Source organism: Sprattus sprattus, assembly GCF_963457725.1.
Source record: "Sprattus sprattus genome assembly, chromosome: 20".
NCBI classification, from domain to species: domain Eukaryota; kingdom Metazoa; phylum Chordata; class Actinopteri; order Clupeiformes; family Clupeidae; genus Sprattus; species Sprattus sprattus.
The window spans coordinates 23,912,117-23,934,889 of NC_137918.1; the positions used below are offsets into that span (position 1 = coordinate 23,912,117).

General features: G+C 43.9%; 2 protein-coding genes across 2 annotated transcripts in view; both read right to left on the minus strand.

Moving 5' to 3' along the window:
* Positions 1–233: 233 nt before the first annotated feature.
* ptpn9b (protein tyrosine phosphatase non-receptor type 9b) lies at positions 234–11,412 on the minus strand (the record flags this gene model as incomplete). Its single annotated transcript, XM_080859694.1, has 13 exons — positions 234–1,707; positions 2,210–2,417; positions 2,845–2,995; positions 3,515–3,593; positions 4,318–4,387; positions 4,807–4,903; positions 5,372–6,105; positions 6,566–6,676; positions 8,950–9,055; positions 9,162–9,286; positions 9,426–9,515; positions 9,768–9,911; positions 11,380–11,412. The coding sequence occupies 13 exons, from the start codon at positions 11,410–11,412 to the stop codon at positions 1,484–1,486; spliced, it is 2,172 nt and encodes a 723-aa protein (XP_080715820.1). The 3' UTR covers positions 234–1,483.
* Positions 11,413–14,583: 3,171 nt separating this feature from the next.
* Positions 14,584–22,773, minus strand: part of uba6 (ubiquitin like modifier activating enzyme 6) — an 18,531-nt gene continuing 10,341 nt past the window's right edge. Inside the window, exons 21-32 of the mRNA XM_080858824.1 lie at positions 22,671–22,751; positions 22,330–22,458; positions 21,512–21,563; positions 20,744–20,807; positions 20,494–20,563; positions 20,300–20,371; positions 19,887–20,010; positions 19,421–19,614; positions 19,196–19,323; positions 18,509–18,596; positions 18,157–18,251; positions 14,584–14,955 (exon numbers count right to left, since the gene is read on the minus strand). Coding sequence (XP_080714950.1) covers positions 14,823–14,955; positions 18,157–18,251; positions 18,509–18,596; positions 19,196–19,323; positions 19,421–19,614; positions 19,887–20,010; positions 20,300–20,371; positions 20,494–20,563; positions 20,744–20,807; positions 21,512–21,563; positions 22,330–22,458; positions 22,671–22,751 — 1,230 coding nt within the window. The 3' untranslated portion in view covers positions 14,584–14,822. The remainder of the gene's footprint in view (positions 14,956–18,156; positions 18,252–18,508; positions 18,597–19,195; positions 19,324–19,420; positions 19,615–19,886; positions 20,011–20,299; positions 20,372–20,493; positions 20,564–20,743; positions 20,808–21,511; positions 21,564–22,329; positions 22,459–22,670; positions 22,752–22,773) is intronic.

Sequence of the window (22,773 nt, forward strand, 5' to 3'; positions counted from 1 at the left end):
GCTTATCAAATTAAACATTTCCATTGGTTGCGTTGCTCTAAGTACCGTACCAACATTCATTCAGTTTTCAATACTGCTGAAATTTTACAAAGACATAAATAAAATTGATATAATACAGTTAACTGTATAATATATATATAAAACAGAGGAAAAAAAAAAAAAAAAAAGGTGATAGAAGGTTTTTGTTTTGAAATGTTCGGTGGGGGGGGGGGGGGGGGGGTGAAGGCTTGACACTAAAACAGTAGAGAGTAAAACCCCTGAGCTTTAAAGAAGATCAACACCGTGCTACGGCAAGCAGGAAGGCACAAACACCAGAGGCAGCGTGAACCTCACCACAACACTGCAGTAGTAGTAGTGTCAAGAAATAAAAGATGAAGATAAAAGGAGAACTCAAAGAAAGCAGGGGGGATGAAGCAGGAACTGGTTGGGTGTCATCGGTTGAGGCAGGCAGTGACTTCTGTTTGTTATTAAGGCGGAGTTCAGGACGGGCATCGTTACGGAAATGTACACAAGACAAATTCAAATGATGCAGGTCTGACCAGTACACACACGGTCACCATGGATATAATATCAATCTCCTTATCAATGTCTCATACTCTAGCCCACAATATTTGTATATATTTATATATATATTTATATATTTTCATATATTTCTTAAACAACGTCAAGTCTATTACTTAAACAAGGCTTTTTCCAAGGTTGTTATGCACAATATATAAATGTATGTTACAAGAATATACACTGGGTTTTTAACTCACGACTGTTATTAAGGGTACATCCAAGCATTCCACGTGATCACTTTGGCTTTCAGGTTAGTTTAAATATGCACATATGATAATCAAGATACAAAAACCAAAGTCGGAAAGACACAAGAGACGGAGGGCCGACAGACCCAACAGAGAAACGTTCAAGTTCAAGTTTTACTCATGTTCACACAGAAAAAAAATTGTGTGAAATGAACAAATCATGTATGATAGACCAGAAACGAGGTAACTAAAAAAAAAGAAAACAACTAAAAAGAAAAGAAAAGGGGGGGGGGGGGGGGGGGGGGGTAATAAAAAGTGGGTAATATTCTTCAAGTTTGCCATCCACATGTGCAAGTCATTACTTTAAAAATAAAAATGCTACAACTGGTAAAAACACACCACTGACACCGCTCCCATCAGGCCTCAGGTCAGTCCTTCACAACCAAACACAAAATAAAGGCTTGAAACGGCCGGACCAATGACTCCTCTACTCCACACTCCACCCTCTCCATCTCCCCTCCTTCCTCAGAGGCAGTGAGCTTTAATGAGAGGCTGGACTGAGGGCGGCGAGGACCAGAGCGTGCCTGGCTGGCTTCCTTTCGTCTCTCTCTCTCTCTCTCTCTCTTTCTCTCTCTCTCTCTACGTTGCCTGTCTGTGTCCTGCACATCCTTTTTGTCTCCGTTCTCTTGCTCTCTGTCCCTCTCTCATTTCGCCCAACATCTTGTCTTGTTGGATCGTCACTCGCTGTCGGTCTCCAGCTCGGCGTCGGACCACTCGAGGGGGGGGATGAAGCCGGTCCTCTGGGCGTGCTCGATGACGGCCGTGTAGCAGAAGTAGTACTGGTCCCACGTCTGGATGCTGTAGGCGCGCTGGGTCCGCATGCGCCGCACCGTCTGCTCCACGTCCACCGTCCCGATGTCCTCAAGACGGGCCAGGCAGATGTCCAACGTGCAAAACGTACCTGAGGGACACACACACACACACACACACACACACACACACACACACGGATAGATGGACAGACAGACAGACAGACAGACAGACAGACAGACAGACAGACACACACACACACGGATAGATGGACAGACAGACCGACACACACACACACACACACACACACACACAGATAGATGGACAGACAGACAGACAGACAGACAGACAGACAGACACACACACACACACACACACACAAACACACGGATAGATGGACAGACAGAACAGGGGAGAGGAGAGGTTAGACAAGGAAAGGATTCATCCCTTCAAGTGGAAATACACAGCTTTTGTGTATTTCCGAATTCATAGCTTAGAATGGCTTTAAGACTGGCAGGGCTAACCTGTGCAGCTAATGAGAATGGCTTTAAGACTGACAAGGTTTACGTGTGCGGCCAATGAGAATGGCTTTAAGACTGACAGGGATTACCTGTGCAGCCAATGAGAACGGCTTTAAGACTGACAGGGCTCACCTGTGCGGCCAATGCCTGCGCTGCAGTGCACCACCACTGGGGGACCTCCAGGGGGTCCTGTCCAATGAGGTCCTAGTGCTTGTAGCGACGCCTCCTGCCTTTCTTTGACCTGAGACCTGAAGTCCAACATGGCTGAGGCCGACTTGGGAACACCAAAGTCAGGCCAACTCAAATAAAGGTAGTGGGAGACATCCCTGGTCTCTCCAGTCTGAGGGACAGGGACACAAGACACAGGAACACAGGTGCTCATCAGACCACACGCATGGAAATCATGTGCAAACAACAGAGGGATGTCAATGGATGTGAATGTGTGTGTGTGTGTGTGTGTGTGTGTGTGTGTGTGTGTGTGTGTGTGTTTGTGTGTGTTTGTGTGTGTTTGTGTGTGTGTGTGTGATCATTCTGTCTCATGGTACTTTCAATGGACTTGTGTGTGTGTGATCATTCCCTCTCATAGTGCTACCACTGGACGTGTGTGTGTGTATGTGTGTATGTGTGTGTGTGAACATTCTGTCTCATTGTGCTAACACTGGACATGTGTGTGATCATTACCTCTTAATAGTGCTACCACTGGATGTGTGTGTGTGTGTGTGTGTGTGTGTGTGTGTTGGACTTTTGTTTGATCATTCTACACTCACTTGGTTGTTGTAAAGCTCCAGGTGAGTCAGCTTGAAGTCCTGGAAAGTCTCGATGTGCACGTTCCTCACCAGGAAATACCCATAGTCCTCAGTCAGGCCAACCTCCAGCGGCCAGTACTGTCCACACTTCACACGGCCACGCTCTACAACTCTACACACACACACACACACACACACACACACACACACACACACACACACACACACACACACACACACACAGACACACACACAGACAGACAGACAGACAGACACTCACACCTTGACCAACATATCTCCTATTTGATACTAGGACAAGAATATTTTCTTCTACCGTCTTGCTAATCATGATACCAGGTCAGTGACATCATATGCAAACCATCAGTGGCTGCTGAGGGTCCTCGCCTTGCTAATTCCCAAACAAATGTAATGTACTACGGTAGCAACTCTTCAGAGAGCACCTCCCTTCCTAACTGGCACCTTGGCTTAACTTGCACTTAAGCAGTGACAGTCCCGCCCTTCTTTTTCTTTCTATGTCGTTTTCTATTTCTTGAAAAAAAAAAAAAAAAAAAGCAGTATTGGTTGGTAGACCAGGTTTTATCGCTCTTAGCTTGACTGTTCTCTCCTTTGTACGTCGCTTTGGACAAAAGCGTTTGCTAAATGACTAAATGTAAAAGTAAATGCACTATACCTGGTGGTCATGACGATGATCAAGACCATTTGTTCCCACACCATTCTCCAGAAATCGCCAAAAGTTTTTGGCAGCGGTCCTTAAAACAAACAAACACAAGTCCACAGATTATAAAAACAACAAACAAACACAAGTCCACAGATTATAAAAACAACAAACAAACACAAATCCACAGATTATAAAAACAAGTCTCTTTTCTCATTTCTGATAATGTAAATGTTGCTTAAAGCTTGGACAGATTTCACAAAATGAAGATGACTATGCAATGACTATGTGCCACTTACAGCGAAGCATGATTCAGCACCTGTGTGTTCCTGTGTGTATGTATGTGTGTGTGTCTATGTGTGTGTGTCTGTGCTCACTTTGAGTAGTTGAAGGTTCCTGTGGGTGTGTGTGTGTGTGTGTGTGTGTGTGTGTGCCAGGTGAACAGGCAGTCTGTGTGAGTCACCCTCATGCTCCTTTCCCATATAAAGACCCAAACATCTGCTACACGTAGACACTTTCAATGTGTGCGCATTAAAGCGTAGATCTGTGTTCTCTACAAATGCTTTATCATGTTGTGTACACCTGTGTGTTCCTCAAACATTGTGGTGTTCTTCCCCTTCTGATGCTATTCATGATGCTTTCCTTTTCATGGTTAAAGGTCTCTGTAAGAAGAACTGCACTAAAATGACCCCTGATCAGTACTGTGGGTCAGATTCGAGCTTGTTTCAAAGACTATTGCACACAGCAACTGCAGAGCAGAAAAAGGACCAGATTTGGCGGGTACGGTCAAGTTAGGGGGGGGGGGGGGTAGGCTTTACCCTGAGTGGCGATGTAGGCATGGCTCCTCTTGTACCCGTCCATGAAGCTGGCATTAATGTAGTCTGAGGTCTGAGCAAGAGACAGACATACACACACACACACACACACACACACACACATCAGAACACTGGTGTAGCCATGGTCACACAAGTTACGTTGGCATGACCACTTCAATAATCAACTTTTATAAGATCATTAGTATCAATATTGATGATTAGATATTCAATAGCATTCATTGGTAGCGGTCAGTAATAGGCCTAAGCACCTTTGGTCCACTTTCACACATCCCTGCAAGCCATGACAAACAAGGAGAGAAAAGACTTGGTGTCAAGTTCCACACACACACACTTCAAGCAGCTCCACACCAAACTGAAGGTGAGCTAGGCCACAGGAACACGGGCTACACTCCTCTGCGGCACACACACACACACACACACACACACACACACACACACCATCATGGTCGTGCAGCGGCGGTGGACACCCACCTCATCCTCCTCTTCATTGAGCGTGGTCAGCCTGACGCGGGACTCGTCCAGGCAGAGGACATCACTGTAACGGTTCTTGATCTGATTGGAAGGCTTCCTGTTGGTGCAAGAACACGAGACAAGCATTGATGACATTTGTCTTCTCTGTTGTTTTTGTTTGGGAATGAAAAAGGAAGCATGTTGTTGTTGTTGTCAATTGCCAATTTCACTGCTGTATGATGTGTTTCCCAATAAACATATTTGAAACATGACGAGCATTGAAACACCCACATTCACACAACGTGCCACCAATCCCAGAGGATGCCACACACTCTGCGTACAGCGAGGCCATAGAGAACGCTTGTGTGTGCGTGCGTGCGTGCGTGTCTGTCTGTCTGTCTATCTGTCTCTGCTCAATTTGAGTAGTTGAAGGTTCCTGTGTGTCTGTCTGTCTGTCTGTCTGTCTGTCTGTCTGTCTGTCTGTCTGTCTGTCTGTCTGTCTGTCTGTCTGTCTGTCTGTCTGTCTGTCTGTCTGTCTGTCTGTCTGTCTGTCTGTCTGTCTGTCTGTCTGTCTGTCTCCACTCACTTTGAGTAGTTGAAGGTTCCTGTGGGCGGTTCCTTGCGGATCTGCTCGTACTCCTGGTAGATGCCCCTCTTGCGGCTCCTCCTGACGTGTGCCACCAGCTCGTGCACGCTCATGCCCCCCGGCTCCGGCAGGTGCACCGACACCTCCATCAGCTCCACGGGCAGTGAAGGGGGGCTGTGTGAGGGGGGAGGAGGGCGGGATTTCTGTGGCAGAGGGGGAACCCCGTCTTCCTCCTCTTCCTCTCTCTCCTCCTCCTCCTCTTCTCCGTCTCCCTCTCCCTCTCCGTCTCCGTGTGTGTGTGTGTGTCCATGTTCTTCCTGAATGAGTCCGTCCGATGCCCACTCGGTCGCCGTGACGACTGGGTTTTGTGTTGTGTGCGTGTGGTGTATGGGCGTGTCGGGGGGCGTCTCGGACTGCGGGGGTGGATGGTGACCACGCCCCTGGAGGGCGGAGCCATTCCAGTGCTGCGTGTGATTGGCTGGGCTTCGATGATTAGGCAAGTTGGCATTGGTCCCGTCTAGAGGGGCGGTGTCCTGCTCGGGCCAATAGGAACGCAGCAGGTTACCCACACAGTCCGGGTTATCATTGGCATCGCTATGGTTACCGGCGGAGCCAGCATTGAAACACGACTGGACCCAGGCCATGTGACTGTAGTTTAAGGTCCCGCCCAGGTGCTCCGGCAGAGATGACACTGGGATGTGATTGGCCAGTTCATGGGCCTTCACAGTACACACCTGCAATGGACCACAGGGCAAAAGGCGAGAGCCATAATCAACTTTAACACGTATAATGTCATCACAACACTAGAATAACATGTGGATCCAGATAGGGATGGAACTTCATCTGGAGGGCTAATATAGCGCTAATGTAAAGGAAGCATCTGGAGTGCTAATATAGCGCTAATGTAAAGGAAACATCTGGAGGGCTAATATAGCGCTAATGTAAAGGAAACATCTGGAGGGCTAATATAGCGTTAATGTAAAGGAAACATCTGGAGTGCTAATATAGCGCTAATGTAAAGGAAACATCTGGAGGGCTAATATAGCGTTAATGTAAAGGAAACATCTGGAGTGCTAATATAGCGCTAATGTAAAGGAAACATCTGGAGGGCTAATATAGCGTTAATGTAAAGGAAACATCTGGAGTGCTAATATAGCGCTAATGTAAAGGAAACAAGATCACTGTGTGGCTTACTCGCTCTCGCAGCTTCTCCCGCACAAACAGACGCAGCACAGCAAACGGTGCTCTGAACCACAGTGGAGATGACACGATAAACACACACTTCAGCCGGGCAGGAAACGCACCCTACAACCCAGGACACAAACACACATCAGTTTCAACATTTCATTCAACTACTAATGCAGACCATTCTTTTTTTTACAGTCGCTGATTAACTGTGATGGTGAACACTGATTTATGAATCTGTACAAAACACTATGGCTACACTAGTCACCCACCTGAAATTCCCTCAAAAGATCACTGATTAAGGCATGGACTGTACAAGATGAAATCTTGCTTCACAGGCATACTAAACCTGACATCTCTGCTAAACTCTAATCTGCCTGACGGACAGTGGAATCAACCAATGGGTGACTGCTGGGCTGGCTGGACTGCATAGCTGCTGGGATGCCCACAGGCATTCAAATATAAAGGAACTCCAGAACACAATGAACCAGACTATTGGTTTCCCATATCGTGTCACCTTGCCCCCCTCCCAACTGCCTGTTCCCAGCCCACTACAGCAACAGTGTTGAAGGCACCAAGTGCAACTTTATAGGCTTGAGACTCGAAAAATAAACATTCAATTTCTAGTCTTTTTTACACGTAGTAAGTTTCAATAGCTCCATACCATTACATATCGACATTCAAGGAGCAAAGATGAGACGTCGTTGTGTGGTGAGAACTGATAGAAAATCGTACACAACAACAATCGCCGGTGGGGAGAGGCCATTTTTCCATTGACTGGAATCCTGCTTTATTTAATGGTGGCACCAATAAATAAAGATTTTTGGGGAAAATGGCGGCGATTGTTGTTGTTTACGATTTTCTATCAGTTCTCACCACACAACGATGTCTCATCTTTGCTCCTTGAATGTCGATATGTAATAGTATGGAGTTATTGAAACTTACTACGTGTAAAAAAAGACTAGAAATTGAATGTTTATTTGTAAGCCTCGAAAGTTGCACTGGGTGCCTTTAAAGAGTACGGAGACTTTGAGCGCATGTTTGGTACAGGTCAATATCCCCAATGTGCTTCTTCCTGTGCATCATTCCTGCAAATGGCATGTCAATCTCAGCCAATGTCACACAACAGTAGGAGAGCTTCCATCTCCCTAACACCAGGCTTTCTGCTATATTCCATCACATACCCCGCAAAGACAATATAAACCTTAATAGCAACAATATGCAGTATTTCACCATGTTTGATAATAGGTCATCATAACATAATTGTTTTGATATAGTTTTCAATTTTTCCAATTCAATTGTGAATGTTATTCATTCATATAATCTTCAAGTTCATTTTGATGGTCTACGGTCCTAGAAGCCCAGACTGTAACCCATGTAGTTCTGTAGTTCAATAAGAAACCCCCATGCATGGAAGAAAACGTTTCAGTGCATGATATCTTTACCAACTATATTACCAACACACAGGCATGCTAGCAAACATGTCTCAGTGCCGACTGTGCTGCTGCTGTTTGTAATCGCAAGGCTTTGGCGTGTCCTTCAGGTACTTACACCACTAGATTTGCACACAAATTCCTTACTGCTACTTTACAGGCACAGTCTGCGATTCTGCCAAAAGGATATAAATATTTGACTTTAACAGACAAACAAATGACACCACTCCCTTTTGAGCAACGTGTTGATTGGCTGGAATGGTTACTGTGTACGCACGCACACACACACACTGTTTGACTGGAATGGTTACTGTATGGCTCAGTCCACACACACACACACACACACACACACACACACACACACACACGATTGACTGGAATGGTTACTGTATGGCTCAGTCCACACACACACACACACACACACACGATTGACTGGAATGGTTACTGTATGGCTCAGTCCACACACACACACACACACACACACACACACACGATTGACTGGAATGGTTACTGTATGGCTCAGTCCACACACACACACACACACACACACACACACACACACACGATTGACTGGAATGGTTACTGTATGGCTCCGTCCAAGCCACTTTGGTTCCCATTTACAGACCCGTGGAGGAACACTGACATTGTTTTGGGCGCGCACACACAGCATACACTGCTGGAGGATCGTGAGGAACAATTCTCTGAATTTGACAAAAAGTGTATTAGATTAGAAATCGCAGACCGCACTTTTTAGATAGATCAATCTGTTCAGCCTGTGACAAACAATCAGCCAACAACTGCAATAGAAGGCCCTTTATAAGCCCTTTATCGGGACTGAACTCGTACCACAAGCAAACCTTAGAGTCTGTACCAGATTGTCCTGGACAGCCCTTTTTTACCAGAAGAGTTGTTCCACACAAAAAAAAACACGGTGCATCAAATAGAAGTAAGACTGCTTACTTTAAGTAGATTGAGGATCTTGACACACAACTCGTAGTCAAAGTTAGCGTACGTGGAGCTGGTCATGTCATAGATGAATATTAGGCCATCCCGTTGGGTCTGAAGACTACAGGAGGAGAGTGAGAAAACGGAATGTGACCTCACTGATGTGCGCGCAAAAAGAAGTCTGTTTTGTGAACACTTTATTTCGGTCTGACGGAGTCTAACCTTACCTCTCAATGGCCTTATCCAGTTGATAGATGATGGCCTGCAGCACAGCCTTATGGGTAGTGACCTCAGGTCGATGGAGGCGCGCGGTGAAAAGAGCCAGTGCAGCGCCCTTAGAATCCCGGCCAGGCTGTGTGTGTGCAGAAACAGAAGTACACGTCAGGCCATCACTTCTTTCACTTCTGCAACAAACCCTCTCACTTCACTACAAAGGTACGGGCAGACACACACGCACGCACACACACTCACAATCACTCTGAGTCACTCACCAGCACGGTGAACTTCCCACTCAGTAACTCGGTATTCAGAGGCTCCTCGTCTGGGTTTATGTTGTAAATTCCTTCCTTTATTCTAGTATTCTGAGAGATAAACAGCCAAGCACACATACACAAACACATGAAAACACACGATGCTGCAGCACAGCACACCATTTTAAACTATGCAACATGTTTGGAGCACCAGTAAACTGCAACATTATCAAACATCAATATTTCAAAATACGACTCCTACTTTCTGACAATAAAATACACAACCTCTTACTGTTTAGGGCCTGTGTGTGTGTGTGGCATAACATATTTATTACCTATGTGTGTACAATTTGGAATTATTACCTTGTAGGCTTGGAAAAGATCAATGGCTCGGGACACATCAAACTTGCGTGCCATAAGAAACTTCACAGCGGTGATTTCAGACACCAACACGACATTCTGTGCCTGTTCCCGACTCCCCAACTCTGTGAGGAACTCCTCTACTGCCTTCACAGATGGACACACACACACACACACACACACACACACACACACACACACACACACACACACACACACACACACACACACACACACACACACACACACACACACACACAAAAAGGTCAGTGCTCCATTTGCTTACCATGTAGCAACATTCTAAGCACATCCACAAGAATACAATCAATTAGCCCAGTTCATGTCTTGTCTTTCAGATTAACAAGTTATTCACAAACATAACCTGTAGAATCACCACAACAAAATACTGGGAGGATAATGGTGCCCTGGATAATATAAAAATACCAAGAAATAAATGGGCAAACAACATCTATTACAATAGTGAAAAAAGCTAGAATAACGACTACAACCCCAACGTCAGCGTCTTTTAGGCATACCCTCCGCCGCCTCTCTATATTACAAATGTGTCACCCTGTGGTCGGGTGAAATCATAACGTAGGCCTTTTTTTCTACTCAGACGTTTCAACTTAAGCTATTGTAAGGAAGTAATACGAACGTTAATTGTTGGTACAAAAACAATTGGTCGGACATACGAGGGGGGGGTGTAGTATTTTTCAATAGTTTGAGTATTCTAGTTCAATCTCACTTGAGGCTTCATATGAGTAGACTACAGTGGATTCACTTCTAACTTAATTATCTGTCTACCTTCTACTAACAACACCCACAGGTAGTCGGGGAACTCTAGGAAACATTCGTCGGCTCGCCCAGGAAGCTCCGCTAAGCGTGGGGATGCCCTGAAGAATGATTCATTAACCGGTGACTGACAACCCCAAATCTATCAAAGTTACCTTGCCTGCTAGTTACGCTACCTTACGTTGACTGTGCTTTACTGAAGGCGTTTAATCTCTCTAAAATATGTCATCTTCTACCATTACGCCAGCTAAGACCCTTTTGAAAAGACAAAGTCTGACTAACTTCAGTGGATAAGGTTACCTAGACACGGACCAAGCTGGCATGCACACTAACGTATTCAAAGTATAAGGTATAGGGATGTTTGGCTCAATCACTAGCTGACAAGTTTCATACCAAAATAACATTTCAAGGAATTGGTGTTAATCAACACTCAGTGCGTTTTGAACATATCGAAACATCTTCAAACAACACAGCCTCATAGAAACTGCCCAATTAAGGCTTAAATACCATATCTGACAAAATCTCCGACCAACCAACAACGTGCTAATCAACAGTCGGCTAATGTTAGCTAATAAGCTAACTAGCCAAGTTGGCTAAATTCAAGAAGACTGCCCTGCCTCACACGGGACTTGGTTAGCCAGCTAACAATGCTAATAGCACGAAAGGGCCGCAGCTACTCGGGGAGACTTTCAGTAGTTAGACAAGACACAAATATATTTAAATATCATAATAACAACATTAATATACATGTCTGTGGTGAGAAGAGTAAATGGCCCGTCATGATAAAATCAAAGCAAGCACAAAACTGTAAGTTGTGCCTTACCACCTCCTCTTGAGTTGTCAGGGCTTCCGCCATCTTGAAGCCTCGGCAACGTCGTAGTTACGGGCTCGCCCACAAACCTCACGCACGCGCAAGTCGCGCGCTCCCGGGAAGGGAATGTATCTAGTTCTGGTTTTGAAAAATGAGAAAAATTAATCTCTGAGAAATGAAAGGTTACTGCAAAGTATGTTGTTTGATAGAAGATCGTCAAAATAAGGTTCTGCTGCGCAGATAACAGACAGGCTACATGTGGCTATAGGTGTCAACTGAAGGTGTTAAATCTATCTAAAAACATCAAAGTGACAGACACTGATAAAACAATAAACACCCACTACTTCCTTTGTGCACGCCTATTCATTTAAAGCAGGCTCATCCAGCCGCAGCGTGCAGCCGAGTCAATCTCCATAAGACTGCATAGTCCACTGGGAACTGATCCAGTTATTCACTTAAAACCTTACTAAATCAGAATTGGCTTCTGAATGTATCCTGTGTGTCCCTGACGTGAAGAAATGTATACCCTGAGTTAGAAAGCAGAGCATGAAATTATCTGATACCAGTATGCTAATATTGTAACCAGATGGATCTTTTTGTCGTTTTAGAATGTGGCTTGCAACTTAATCTGGACTAAATATATTTATTTATATATAGTATAGTATAGTATAGTCCAGTATATATAGTGTAGTCCTGGTTATGTATATGGACCCTGGCACCAAAACCCCATCACACACACAGGTATAGCTGGCACAAGCCAAAGTTTATTTGGTGTTCATACCAGAAAATGTAATGATCACACAAGGATTCACACCAGTTACCATTTGTCTTGCATATTCAGTTTTAGTGCCGAGATGTGATCCGAGATAGAATCAATTTGCATTCATTTTACGGGCCTTCTAACTCACACACACACACACACACAAGTGTGAGAGTGGCCCCTGCCTGATGTCCACTTCCTGTAAGTCTTCACCATTTACATTTCTTGGCAGGCAATAAACCTCATTACTATCTATCACTCCGGTGGTGCTGGAAAGTTACTGAAATGGAGGGTGTTACAGATGGTTAAGAGATGAGCAAATGTGTTTGGGAAGAAGAAATGTTTGGGCGGAGAGCCTGTTTCTTGTGTATAATGTCTGCTGTGACTCACTGAGGGAAGAGAGGGTCATTGCTCTCTACTGCTGTGGCTGGCTCTGAGTCAGATGAAGTGATGGTGGGAAAGGATCTGGAGGGAGTGGTCCTATTCCAGGATACCTGATGGTCAGGCCTTTGTGACGTTGCCACCCCTTTGAAAGAATGCTTTTGTGACCCATTTGTGACCCATTTGTGACCAAGCTTTAATTTCCTGGCTGATGATTAAAAATGTTGCATCTATATATCCACAACATTGTCCTTCCTCATGGAGCTATCTATACTGTAAGTGCGTCTATAAATGCCATCTTCGTTCTTCGGCTTGCAAGCACACCAGCGGTGCAGATGGGATTTTTAAACTGGGGGGGGGGGGGGGGGGGGCGCTTACACCGCCTAATCAGCTGTGCAGAGTTATTAACTGAATATTGTTACGTAGGGAGATAGGGGGGGGACGGATCGGGGTCACTATAAATCCGTCCCCAGTGCTATCTGTGCCCCTGAAGCACACTAAAGCACATTGGATGCAAATGCCTGGATACAATGAGGCGGAGTGTAGTATATATATATATATAGTATAGTATATAGTATATACTGAGGCGGAGTGGCCAAGAAAAGGGAACTGGACATCTGTGTGCTGCAAAGCAGGACCTGTAGTTTATTGTGGACAATTCTGCTGGTCAGTTGCTATCCTATACCACCACTCATGCAAATTAGAAATAGTAGCAAAATGTCTGGTACTGCCTTATTCAAGTAGTTAGTGGTGCACATACTTCATGAATGTTTTCAGTACCTATAACACAGCAGAAGACGGGAGTGTCAATAGGAAGAGCAGGCCATGTGTGAATGTGAATGTGAATGATCTGTCTTGACCAGTGATAGGTGAAGGTAACAACATTCAATTGTTCACATCTCCCATATGTTGACAAATGTTGACTGAATACAAGATTTTGGTAGACTTTTGACCAAGCAACTGAAAAGCAACGGTCATGTTCCTACCAGGTTTAAGGTACACAGATACACTCTTTTGTTTCAGATTCTGTAGTGATTGACAGGAGGGTGTTGGATGTTGCAGAGTGTATGTTTGGGTGTACTCTTGAGTTCCTCTTGCTCAGGTAGTAGAGTACGTAAAGTTTAAGCCTGATGCCCAGCTAACACAGGCACACATATACACCATATACTGTATATACCAATCTCTTTGAAAGCATGTGGAATCAGTAAAGAGTGAACTGGATGCACCCTGCTTTTAGGGTCTCCATTATCTTTGAGCACAGATATATGAGCATGTTCAGTGACACAGATATATGAGCATGTTCAGTGGCACACAAATGTGCATATATTCACACGCATTCACACATATCATTACCTCCCCACTGCATACGCACACACAGTCACATACACTATTTTCCTGCCGAACCGTTATGTTTATATGGTGCTGTTTTTTAGAGACAACTTTATTTTGCGTAAGACTTCGACCCCCGCCCACACACACGATTTAATCCTGCGCTTCACGTCTGCTTTATTCTTTTAATCTGCTGACATCATCCGAGACAGAGATGCTTGACATCGTGACCAGCACATTCCTGCTGGGGGGAAACATGGACACACCTCTGTGTAGGGGGGCAGCTGGCGTTTAAAGGGCTGAAAAAGAAAAGTCATGGGCACCACCACCTCTGTCTGATCTCACACTTCCCTCTGGTTCCACCAGATGGCGCTCTCACTGCAACCTAACCAAGTTAGTGCGACGAGGAGGACACTCACCTCGCCTCTCAGCCGAGGGCCTTTAAACACAATGCCACATCACCACCACATAATAACACCAGGGAGGGGGGGGGGGGCATTCTGGCATACCCACGGGACAAGTCTGCTGTATTACACAGCGGATCCTAATGGGAGTAATGAAAGTCTGTGGATCTCCCTCCGGTGGTGTGGTGAAGCTCTTGGAGGTTCCGTTCAGTGTGGGCCTTCCTTCCTTCCTGTAGCAAATCACTGCATGCCCCCCCCCCCCCACTTCCCACCTCCCACCTCCCACCTCCCATCTCCTCCTACCAGCACCCCTACCTGGAGGCACTGGTGTGTTAACAGCATGTTCACTTTGATCTTCTGATTATCACAAACAAAATGGAATCAGCAGCCACTCTTCTTCTGAGCAGTTAAAGCACGAAAGGTAAGGCATCAGTCCCGGCTCTCCGCGCCAAACGATAATAAACCGTACAAAAAAAAAAGGAAGGAGCTATATACACGTTAGTGGTCGGTGATGACGAGAGGGTCGAGCGCATCTCTGCTAGTGGTCCTCAGGCTGGCGGGGTAGGCTAGGAGGTCAGGGGTCAGGGGGCGGGGCTAAAGTGATAGCGCACGGGAGGGCCAGGCAGATCCTCGTCACCGTCGGTCTCGGGAGCGAAGGACATGGTCAGGTCCACGTAGCGCCGCTCCGCTGCAGGCTTCACCAGTTTCAGCATCCTGCGTAAGTAAGACAGACGAGGGACAGAGAGACGAGGAAGAGTCACAGAAATGCTACAGTTCTGTATATTCTCGTTGTTGTTTCAGCTTGTTTTTGCATTGTCCTCTATAAGTTGTCTAGGTGTGGTTGTTTGGTTTGTGTTTCTGTTTGGGCATATTGTGTGTTTGTGTGCTGGTTGGTATAGCTTGTGAATATAGTATACATTTTTTGTGATTGTGTGTGTGTAAGAGAGAGATAGAGAGAGAGATAGTGTGTATAGTGTAGGGTGTATAGTTATATACATTAATATGTACGCGTGTGTTGTGCTTGTGAGTATGGCATTATACAGTTGAAGTCTGACATTTAATCTTAGCACACATTCCCTGTCTTAGGTCAATTAGATTAGGTCACTCTCTTTTAAGAACATGACATGTTAAAGTAATAGAATCATTGATTGACACATTTATCACATTTCCGTTGGGTCAGACTTTTACATACACTTAGTTAGTATCTGATAGCATTTCCTTAAATTTTTTTAATTTGGGTCAAATGTTTAAGACCAGGGGTGTCAAACTCAAATACACAGAGGGCCGAAAAAAAAATTGGTGTAAGGCGAGGGCCGGACAGTAGGGCAAGTATGCTACCCACGAGGGGACATTGCATTGTGGGACTTGCAGTATTTGTGGTGCGTTCAACATACCAGCGGCCGCGGCAGACAAGCTCCGATAAATAAATGGATACTTTAATAATCCTGAGGGAAAATTAGGCGAGCTAAATAAAATGTCACCGTTGTCATTCAAATAAATGGAACTTTTTGCAACAATCTGAGGAGCTGGCGGGCCAGATTAAATGGCTTGTCGGGCCTGATCAAGCCCGCGGGCCTTGACTTTGACACATGTGTTTTAGACAGTCTTCCACAAGCTTCTCACAATAAGTTGCTGGAATTTTGGCTCATTCCTCCAGACAGAACCTCTGTAGGCTTCCTTGATTGACAGTTCAGTTTGACGGCCAGCAAATGTTACTTTGGATTGAGGTCAGGCCTTTGTGACGTTGCCACCCCTTTGAAAGAATGCTTTTGTGACCCTTTTGTGACCAAGCTTTAATTTCCTGGCTGATGATTCAAAATGTTGCATCTAATTTATATATCCTCATAATTTCCCTTCCTCATGATGCTATCTATACTGTAAGTGCATCTATAAGTGATATCTTCTTCGGCTTGCAAGCTTCCCCCTTTTTCCTCCACACATAACAATGGTCATTATAGCCCAACAGTCACATTTCTGTTTCATCTGACCAGAGGACAAAGTATTTTCATCTCTAGGAGACAGATTTCTTTTTTTATTTCTGTGAAACCTGGTCATCATTAGTAAGCCCAATTCAAATGAGTCATATTTGTTTGTATCTATTTTTAAACAACATTCATTTGTTTAGCCACGTCAGTGTAGGAGCCTAGTTTATTATATGACAGACTCCATGTTTGAGCCATCCTTGAGAAATCGCTGCACGTTCATTTTATCATGATTCATCATTATTATCAAAGAACTTCCAAACAATTGATTTCTGCTGTCACCATCATTCTTCTTGAACAGCTCTAACTGAAAACTGAGTGCATGGGAGAACTAGTGTAAAACCTGAGATCCTTGGGAGAACTAGTGTAAAACCTGAGATCCTTGGGAGAACTAGTGTAAAACCTGAGAACCTTGGGAGGGGTTATTAGGTGGTGTAGGGCCTCATTTCACAGAGACAGACGAGTTCAAAACTGAAGTGCTTTACTACTCCAGTGCCCTCGAAAACCTGGCCCAAACAAAGCAGTATGGGAAATGTAGTCAATACTAACAATCAACAATATTTAGGATCTGACCCATTTTCAGTTCCTACACTAGCGTCACATGATTAACGAGTACTCAATGTTAATGTAGAAATGAGAGTACTCAATGTTAATGTAGAAATGAGAATTGGATGTAGCTGCTTGATGTCAGGCCCCCCCCCCCCCCCCCCCCCATTATCACAGACACAAGCTCAGGAGGTTCCAGGTATGTGCAAATATAATTTAATGTAACATATTCATGTTTGATCCTTTTGATAACGGCAGCAGTCTGATCATGGTTTCATTGCAGTCTGAAGTACCCGCCATAGCTGTATAATTTGACTAGCCCATTGTAACCTCTGTCTGGGCATACCCAGATGGCCAGGGTTGAGGAGGGTCGATGTTATCTTAGGGCATTTAGGACAGATGGTGGCCTTAAGCAACTGGCTGGTGGCAAATGCATAGCAATTGGTCTTGAGGTACAAAACGAAACACTTTAAAAGGTTTGGGATCGTCGCTCTTCTCTGTCTCGCCTCTTCTTCTGCTTTTCCTCTCCTCTTCCCTCTGCTTTCCTCTCCTACTCTTTCCGTTGGTCTCTCCTTTACCAATTCCTTAATTTCCTTAATTTCCCTCGGGATCAATAAAGTATCCATCTATCTATCTATCTATCTATCTATCTATCTATTCTCTCACTCATTCATCTCAGATTTGGTTCTTCATCTCAGGATATGTTCTTTTTTCTATCTCATGCATTCAGGTTTCTGTGGTCATTTAAGTGAATTTGGTCTAATTGGCATCCAACCTGTGTACTCCCTTGCTGTGACTTACAGTTGTACTTATTGTTTTTGGGTTGTATATTACATTCAGTTTGACTGACAGTTGTAACATTTAAGCTTACCGTTTATTGTATTAATAAACTGTTCAGTAACTAACTGCATATAACTCATTGTGTGCCATGCCATTACATTAATTAAGATCTCTCAATTGGCATATAATCTGTTTGGTAATATTGTAGGTAATTTCATAATTTAATGGAGTAAGATTAATTAAGACTGGAGTGTAAATAGGAAGATGAATTAATTAATTATCTGCAATATGTATCACTCTGATGCCTTCAATAGTCACATAAGGTTCAGACACATTGAAGCATTCCAGCCGGGTGTTTTCCGTCATTGTTAACACTTTGGCTGTCCTAACATTGATTTCTCAAATACTTGAGTACTCTGTGTAATACCCCAGTTCTAACTGACTTGCCAAAGTTAAAGTTTGTGGATAAATAAAAAAAATCAGTTTAAATGACTTGCGTGTAGGTGCGAGTGTGTAAACATCTGACTCCAACCATATATACATCTATGTGTTGACATTTGGTCTGTGTGTGTGTGTAAGCGTGAGTATGAGTGTAAGTGATTCTTACGTGAACTTCAGTCTCTTGTTATGGCCGGGCATCACTGGTACATACAGCATCTTCACTCCATGAACCACCATTGTAGGCTCAACTCCATACTTCTCCTGGTCAAAACATAACATGCAGAAATCATCACCAAGCTGTTCAATTAAGCTTCAATTCAAAAACAACTGACAGAGATGGGACCGAACCCAACTGCACCTATTGGGAAATGATTGGGAAAGACCCACTATTCGTAACGCAGGTCCATTGGAAAAACAAACCAAAACAGGCAGATCCTCATTCAAATTCATGAGTAACATATTTAATATGATTGTAACGAGAGGCCCTGATGTTGTGGCGAACACTGTGATTGGCTCACCCGGACTGCACTGATGAAGTCATTTAGGGTGAAGTCCTCGTGACCATTAATGTTCCAGCGATCCCAGATGGAAAAGGAGATGTGCTCTCTGGAGAAAAGAAATGAGTGTGAGACAGTGAGAGAACACGTGCCCATTGGTGGGCCACAGAGATGAGTAGGAGTCTGAAGTTATGGACAGATGGACAGATGCTGCAGGTGGCTAACCCCACAGTCCACCAGTATCAGTGTGCACCCAACTGAACTGATTCAGGGAATCATCGAACTGGTCCAGCTAACATTAACTACAGGTCTGATGAACTCATCTAGCTTTTGAGGCCTCATGAACTCATCTAGCTCTACAGGCCTCATGAACTCATCTAGCTCTAAGCCTATTACCTACAAAAGAAGATGTCCACAAGGTTTTACAATTTTCAGAACTCGTGTGGGAAAAAAGTCCTGTGACCAAAATACAGTAACTAACAGTAAATGACATTGATCAGTTCTATGTACAGTAACTAACATTGAATGACTGATCGGTTTTATGTACAGAATGAGTCTGATAACAGTAATTTAAATTGATCAGTTATATGTACAGTTCGAGTCTGATAACAGTAAATTACATTGATGTACGGTGACTAACAGCAAATGACTGATCTGTTCTATGTACAGTACGAGTCTGAGTGTGTGTGTGAACGGGTGTGCAGCTACCTGATGTATGTCTTCTTGACGGGTGCCATCTCTGTCATCACCATGACTGGAATTGCCAGGTTAAAGAAACAGTTTTTGAACGCGTCAAACTCATAGCCTCCTGCAACCTTTATAAGTTCCAGAGCCACCTGTACACGCACATGAGGAAATACTCACAAACATCAGGTGAAATTCACAAACGTAATTTGAAACGTTTAGAAGCTTGTGAGCTCAAAGCCAGCTCACCAGGCCCGCTACGGCTGCAGTCGTTGTAGCGATGGCTGGGATGATTTTGCCGGCGATGCGTTTGGTGGTGAAGCGGTCGGCGGGTTTGATGGCGTACATCTGAGCCCTCAGCGCTGAGGCCGCGGTCACAAAGTCCACATGTCCGTTAGAGTCATCGTCTTTCTCAAAGAGCAGCGGCCTCATCCGTAAACTCTCTACAACAGAAACAGAACCTTTAAAGGTTTGCCATTGAGTGGGCCAAAAAAAGTACAAAATAGGGGCCCAAGGTTTCTTTTTCCTGCAATTTTATACACAATTTATGCAGTAAAGAGGATAATATAGTGTCACAAAAAACTTGGTTAATTGATGATTTTATGTTGAATCTGCAAATCATGAAAAGCTGAAGGGATTGAATGATGGTTCTTATGCATAACTTGAATTGGCAGTGTGTATCAAGACTTGTTTGTGTGTGTTTTGAGTGCATTACCTGGAGTTAAAGTATGTGCATTAATGACATCCTCTAGTTGTGTTATGGCCTCTCGCTCCTCTTCACTACTGACAGTCAATTTCAGTTGTTCAGGCTTCTTAGCACTCTCATCTGTTTCTATGCTCTGCATAAGCACACACACAATCATACAGAGAGAGAGAGACAGAGAGAGAGAGAGAGAGGGGGGGGGGGGGGGGAGAAACATAGACAGAGCAAGAGAGACAGAGACAGAGACAGAGAGAGAGAGAGAGAGAGAGAGAGAGAGAGAGAGAGAGACACAGAGACAGAGACAGAGACAGAGACAGAGACAGAGAGATAAACACAGTTAAAAAGAGAAATCCCTGAAAGGTGATTAAAATGATCATGAAAACAAATGTGTCTGTGGCGTGCATAGTGGTGAAGTGATGCGGTACCTTATCTGCTGGCTTATACTCCGGAACCTGCACTTCAGCCAGAACTGCAGATACTGCATCTGGTGACACATCCTGCAGAACACACACACACACACACACACACACACACACACACACACTTATCAATCCATCTCAAATGTGATGCTGCATTAGGTGTAGTTATGTTATGTTATGTGCTGGTACATCTAGTTTACCTTTTGTGAATAGTGGATGTTGTAGACACCAGCATAAAGTCTAGCCGTGCTCACTATAAAACTAACATGCCTGCAGGAAGAGAGAGATCCATTTGATTTAATGGAGTGAGGACATTCAAAGTGCTGCACACAATCATTTGCGTATATAAAATGCATCATCAGAATATAACACCAGAATATAATGACTACAAATGTGTCAAGGGTGATATGCTGCAGGAGGTGGTTCACAACTTGGAAAGGTTAGACTCACAGTGGATCGCTGGCATCAAACTCTATAGGACAGGGAGGACGTTTGGGAGACTGCCAGAACAGAGCTGCAAGAGACGCAGAGACTCATTACTTTACATTACACATTCCTCTTAAAGTGACAGGCTCACATTACTTTACATTACACATTCCTCTTAAAGTGACAGGCTCACATAACTTTACATTACACATTCCTCTTAAAGTGACAGGCTCACATAACTTTACATTACACATTCCTCTGCAAGTGACAGGCTCACATTACTCTACATTACACATTCCTCTTAAAGTGACAGGCTCACATTACTCTACATTACACATTCCTCTTAAAGTGACAGGCTCACATTACTTTACATTACACATTCCTCTTGAAGTGACAGGCACACATTACTTTACATTACACATTCCTCATAAAGTGACAGGATCACATTACTTTACATTACACATTCCTCATAAAGTGACAGGCTCACATTACTTTACATTACACATTCCTCTTGAAGTGACAGGCTCACATTACTTTACACATTCCTCTTAAAGTGACAGGCTCACATTACTTTACATTACACATTCCTCTTAAAGTGACAGGCTCACATTACTTTACATTACACATTCCTCTTAAAGTGACAGGCTCACATTACTTTTCATTACACAGTCCTCTTAAAGTGACAGGCTCACATTACTTTACATTACACATTCCTCCTAAAGTGACAGACTGACACAAATACCTCACTCAGATAATCCAGTGTATTATGCAAGTATGTGGAAGTGAACTTACATCCATCTTTCAATCGTGTGTCTAAGGGGAAGGAGTGAAGAAGCTGCAGCGCCTATAGAAACACAAACACAGGAATGAACACAACATGTGTAACTACTCAATTCCATCAACACAACATGTGTTACTACTCAATTCCATCAACACTACATCATGTGTTACTTCTCAATTTCATCAACACAACATGTGTTACTACTCAATTTCATCAACACAACATGTGTTACTACTCAACTTCATCAACACAACATGTGTAACTACTCAATTCCATCAACACAACATGTGTTACTACTCAATTCCATCAACACTACATCATGTGTTACTTCTCAATTTCATCAACACTACATGTGTTACTTCTCAATTTCATCAACACTACATCATGTGTTACTTCTCAATTTCATCAACACAACATGTGCTACTACTCAATTTCATCAACACTACATCATGTGTTACTTCTCAATTTCATCAACACTACATCATGTGTTACTTCTCAATTTCATCAACACAACATGTGTTACTACTCAATTTCATCAACACTACATCATGTGTTACTTCTCAATTTCATCAACACAACATGTGTTACTAATCAATTTCATGAACACAACATGTGTTACTACTCAATTTCATCAACACAACATGTGTTACTACTCAATTTCCCAAAAGGACCTAGAATTTGACACTGCGAATGGACTTTTCCAAAAGAGGGTCCAATCGAATCCAAATATAATACTTAGTTGGTGTTTACAATTTACCTACAGCAATGGTAAGCATAGCATTGAAGGGTAGTTATGGTAAGGATAAGTGGGTTTCCATGGCTACAGTACCTTTCTCTTGAAGTACTTGTCGAATTTATGGCGTGCTAGCGACACACAATGGTCCCAGCGTAGCGGCCGTCGGCTCAAGAGCTTCACCACCTGAAACGCGCCCTCCAGACTCTCCCCTGTCTTCATCCGCTACTCTCACACAAACACACACACACACACACACACACACACACAGACAGACAGACACAGACACACACACACACACACACACACACACACACACAGACACACACACAGACACACACACACACACAAAATGAATACACAAACCCACTCAATGCTAATGCAACTGATAAATATAAAAAGGTATCATGAAACCATATTGTGCCATGGTCTGTCACCTGGAGCACATCCTCTGCTGAAGAGTAGTTCTGCCAGAACATGCTGAACATGGAGGGCTTGTGGGTGAAGGAGCTCTCAAACTGCAGATCACACACACAACAC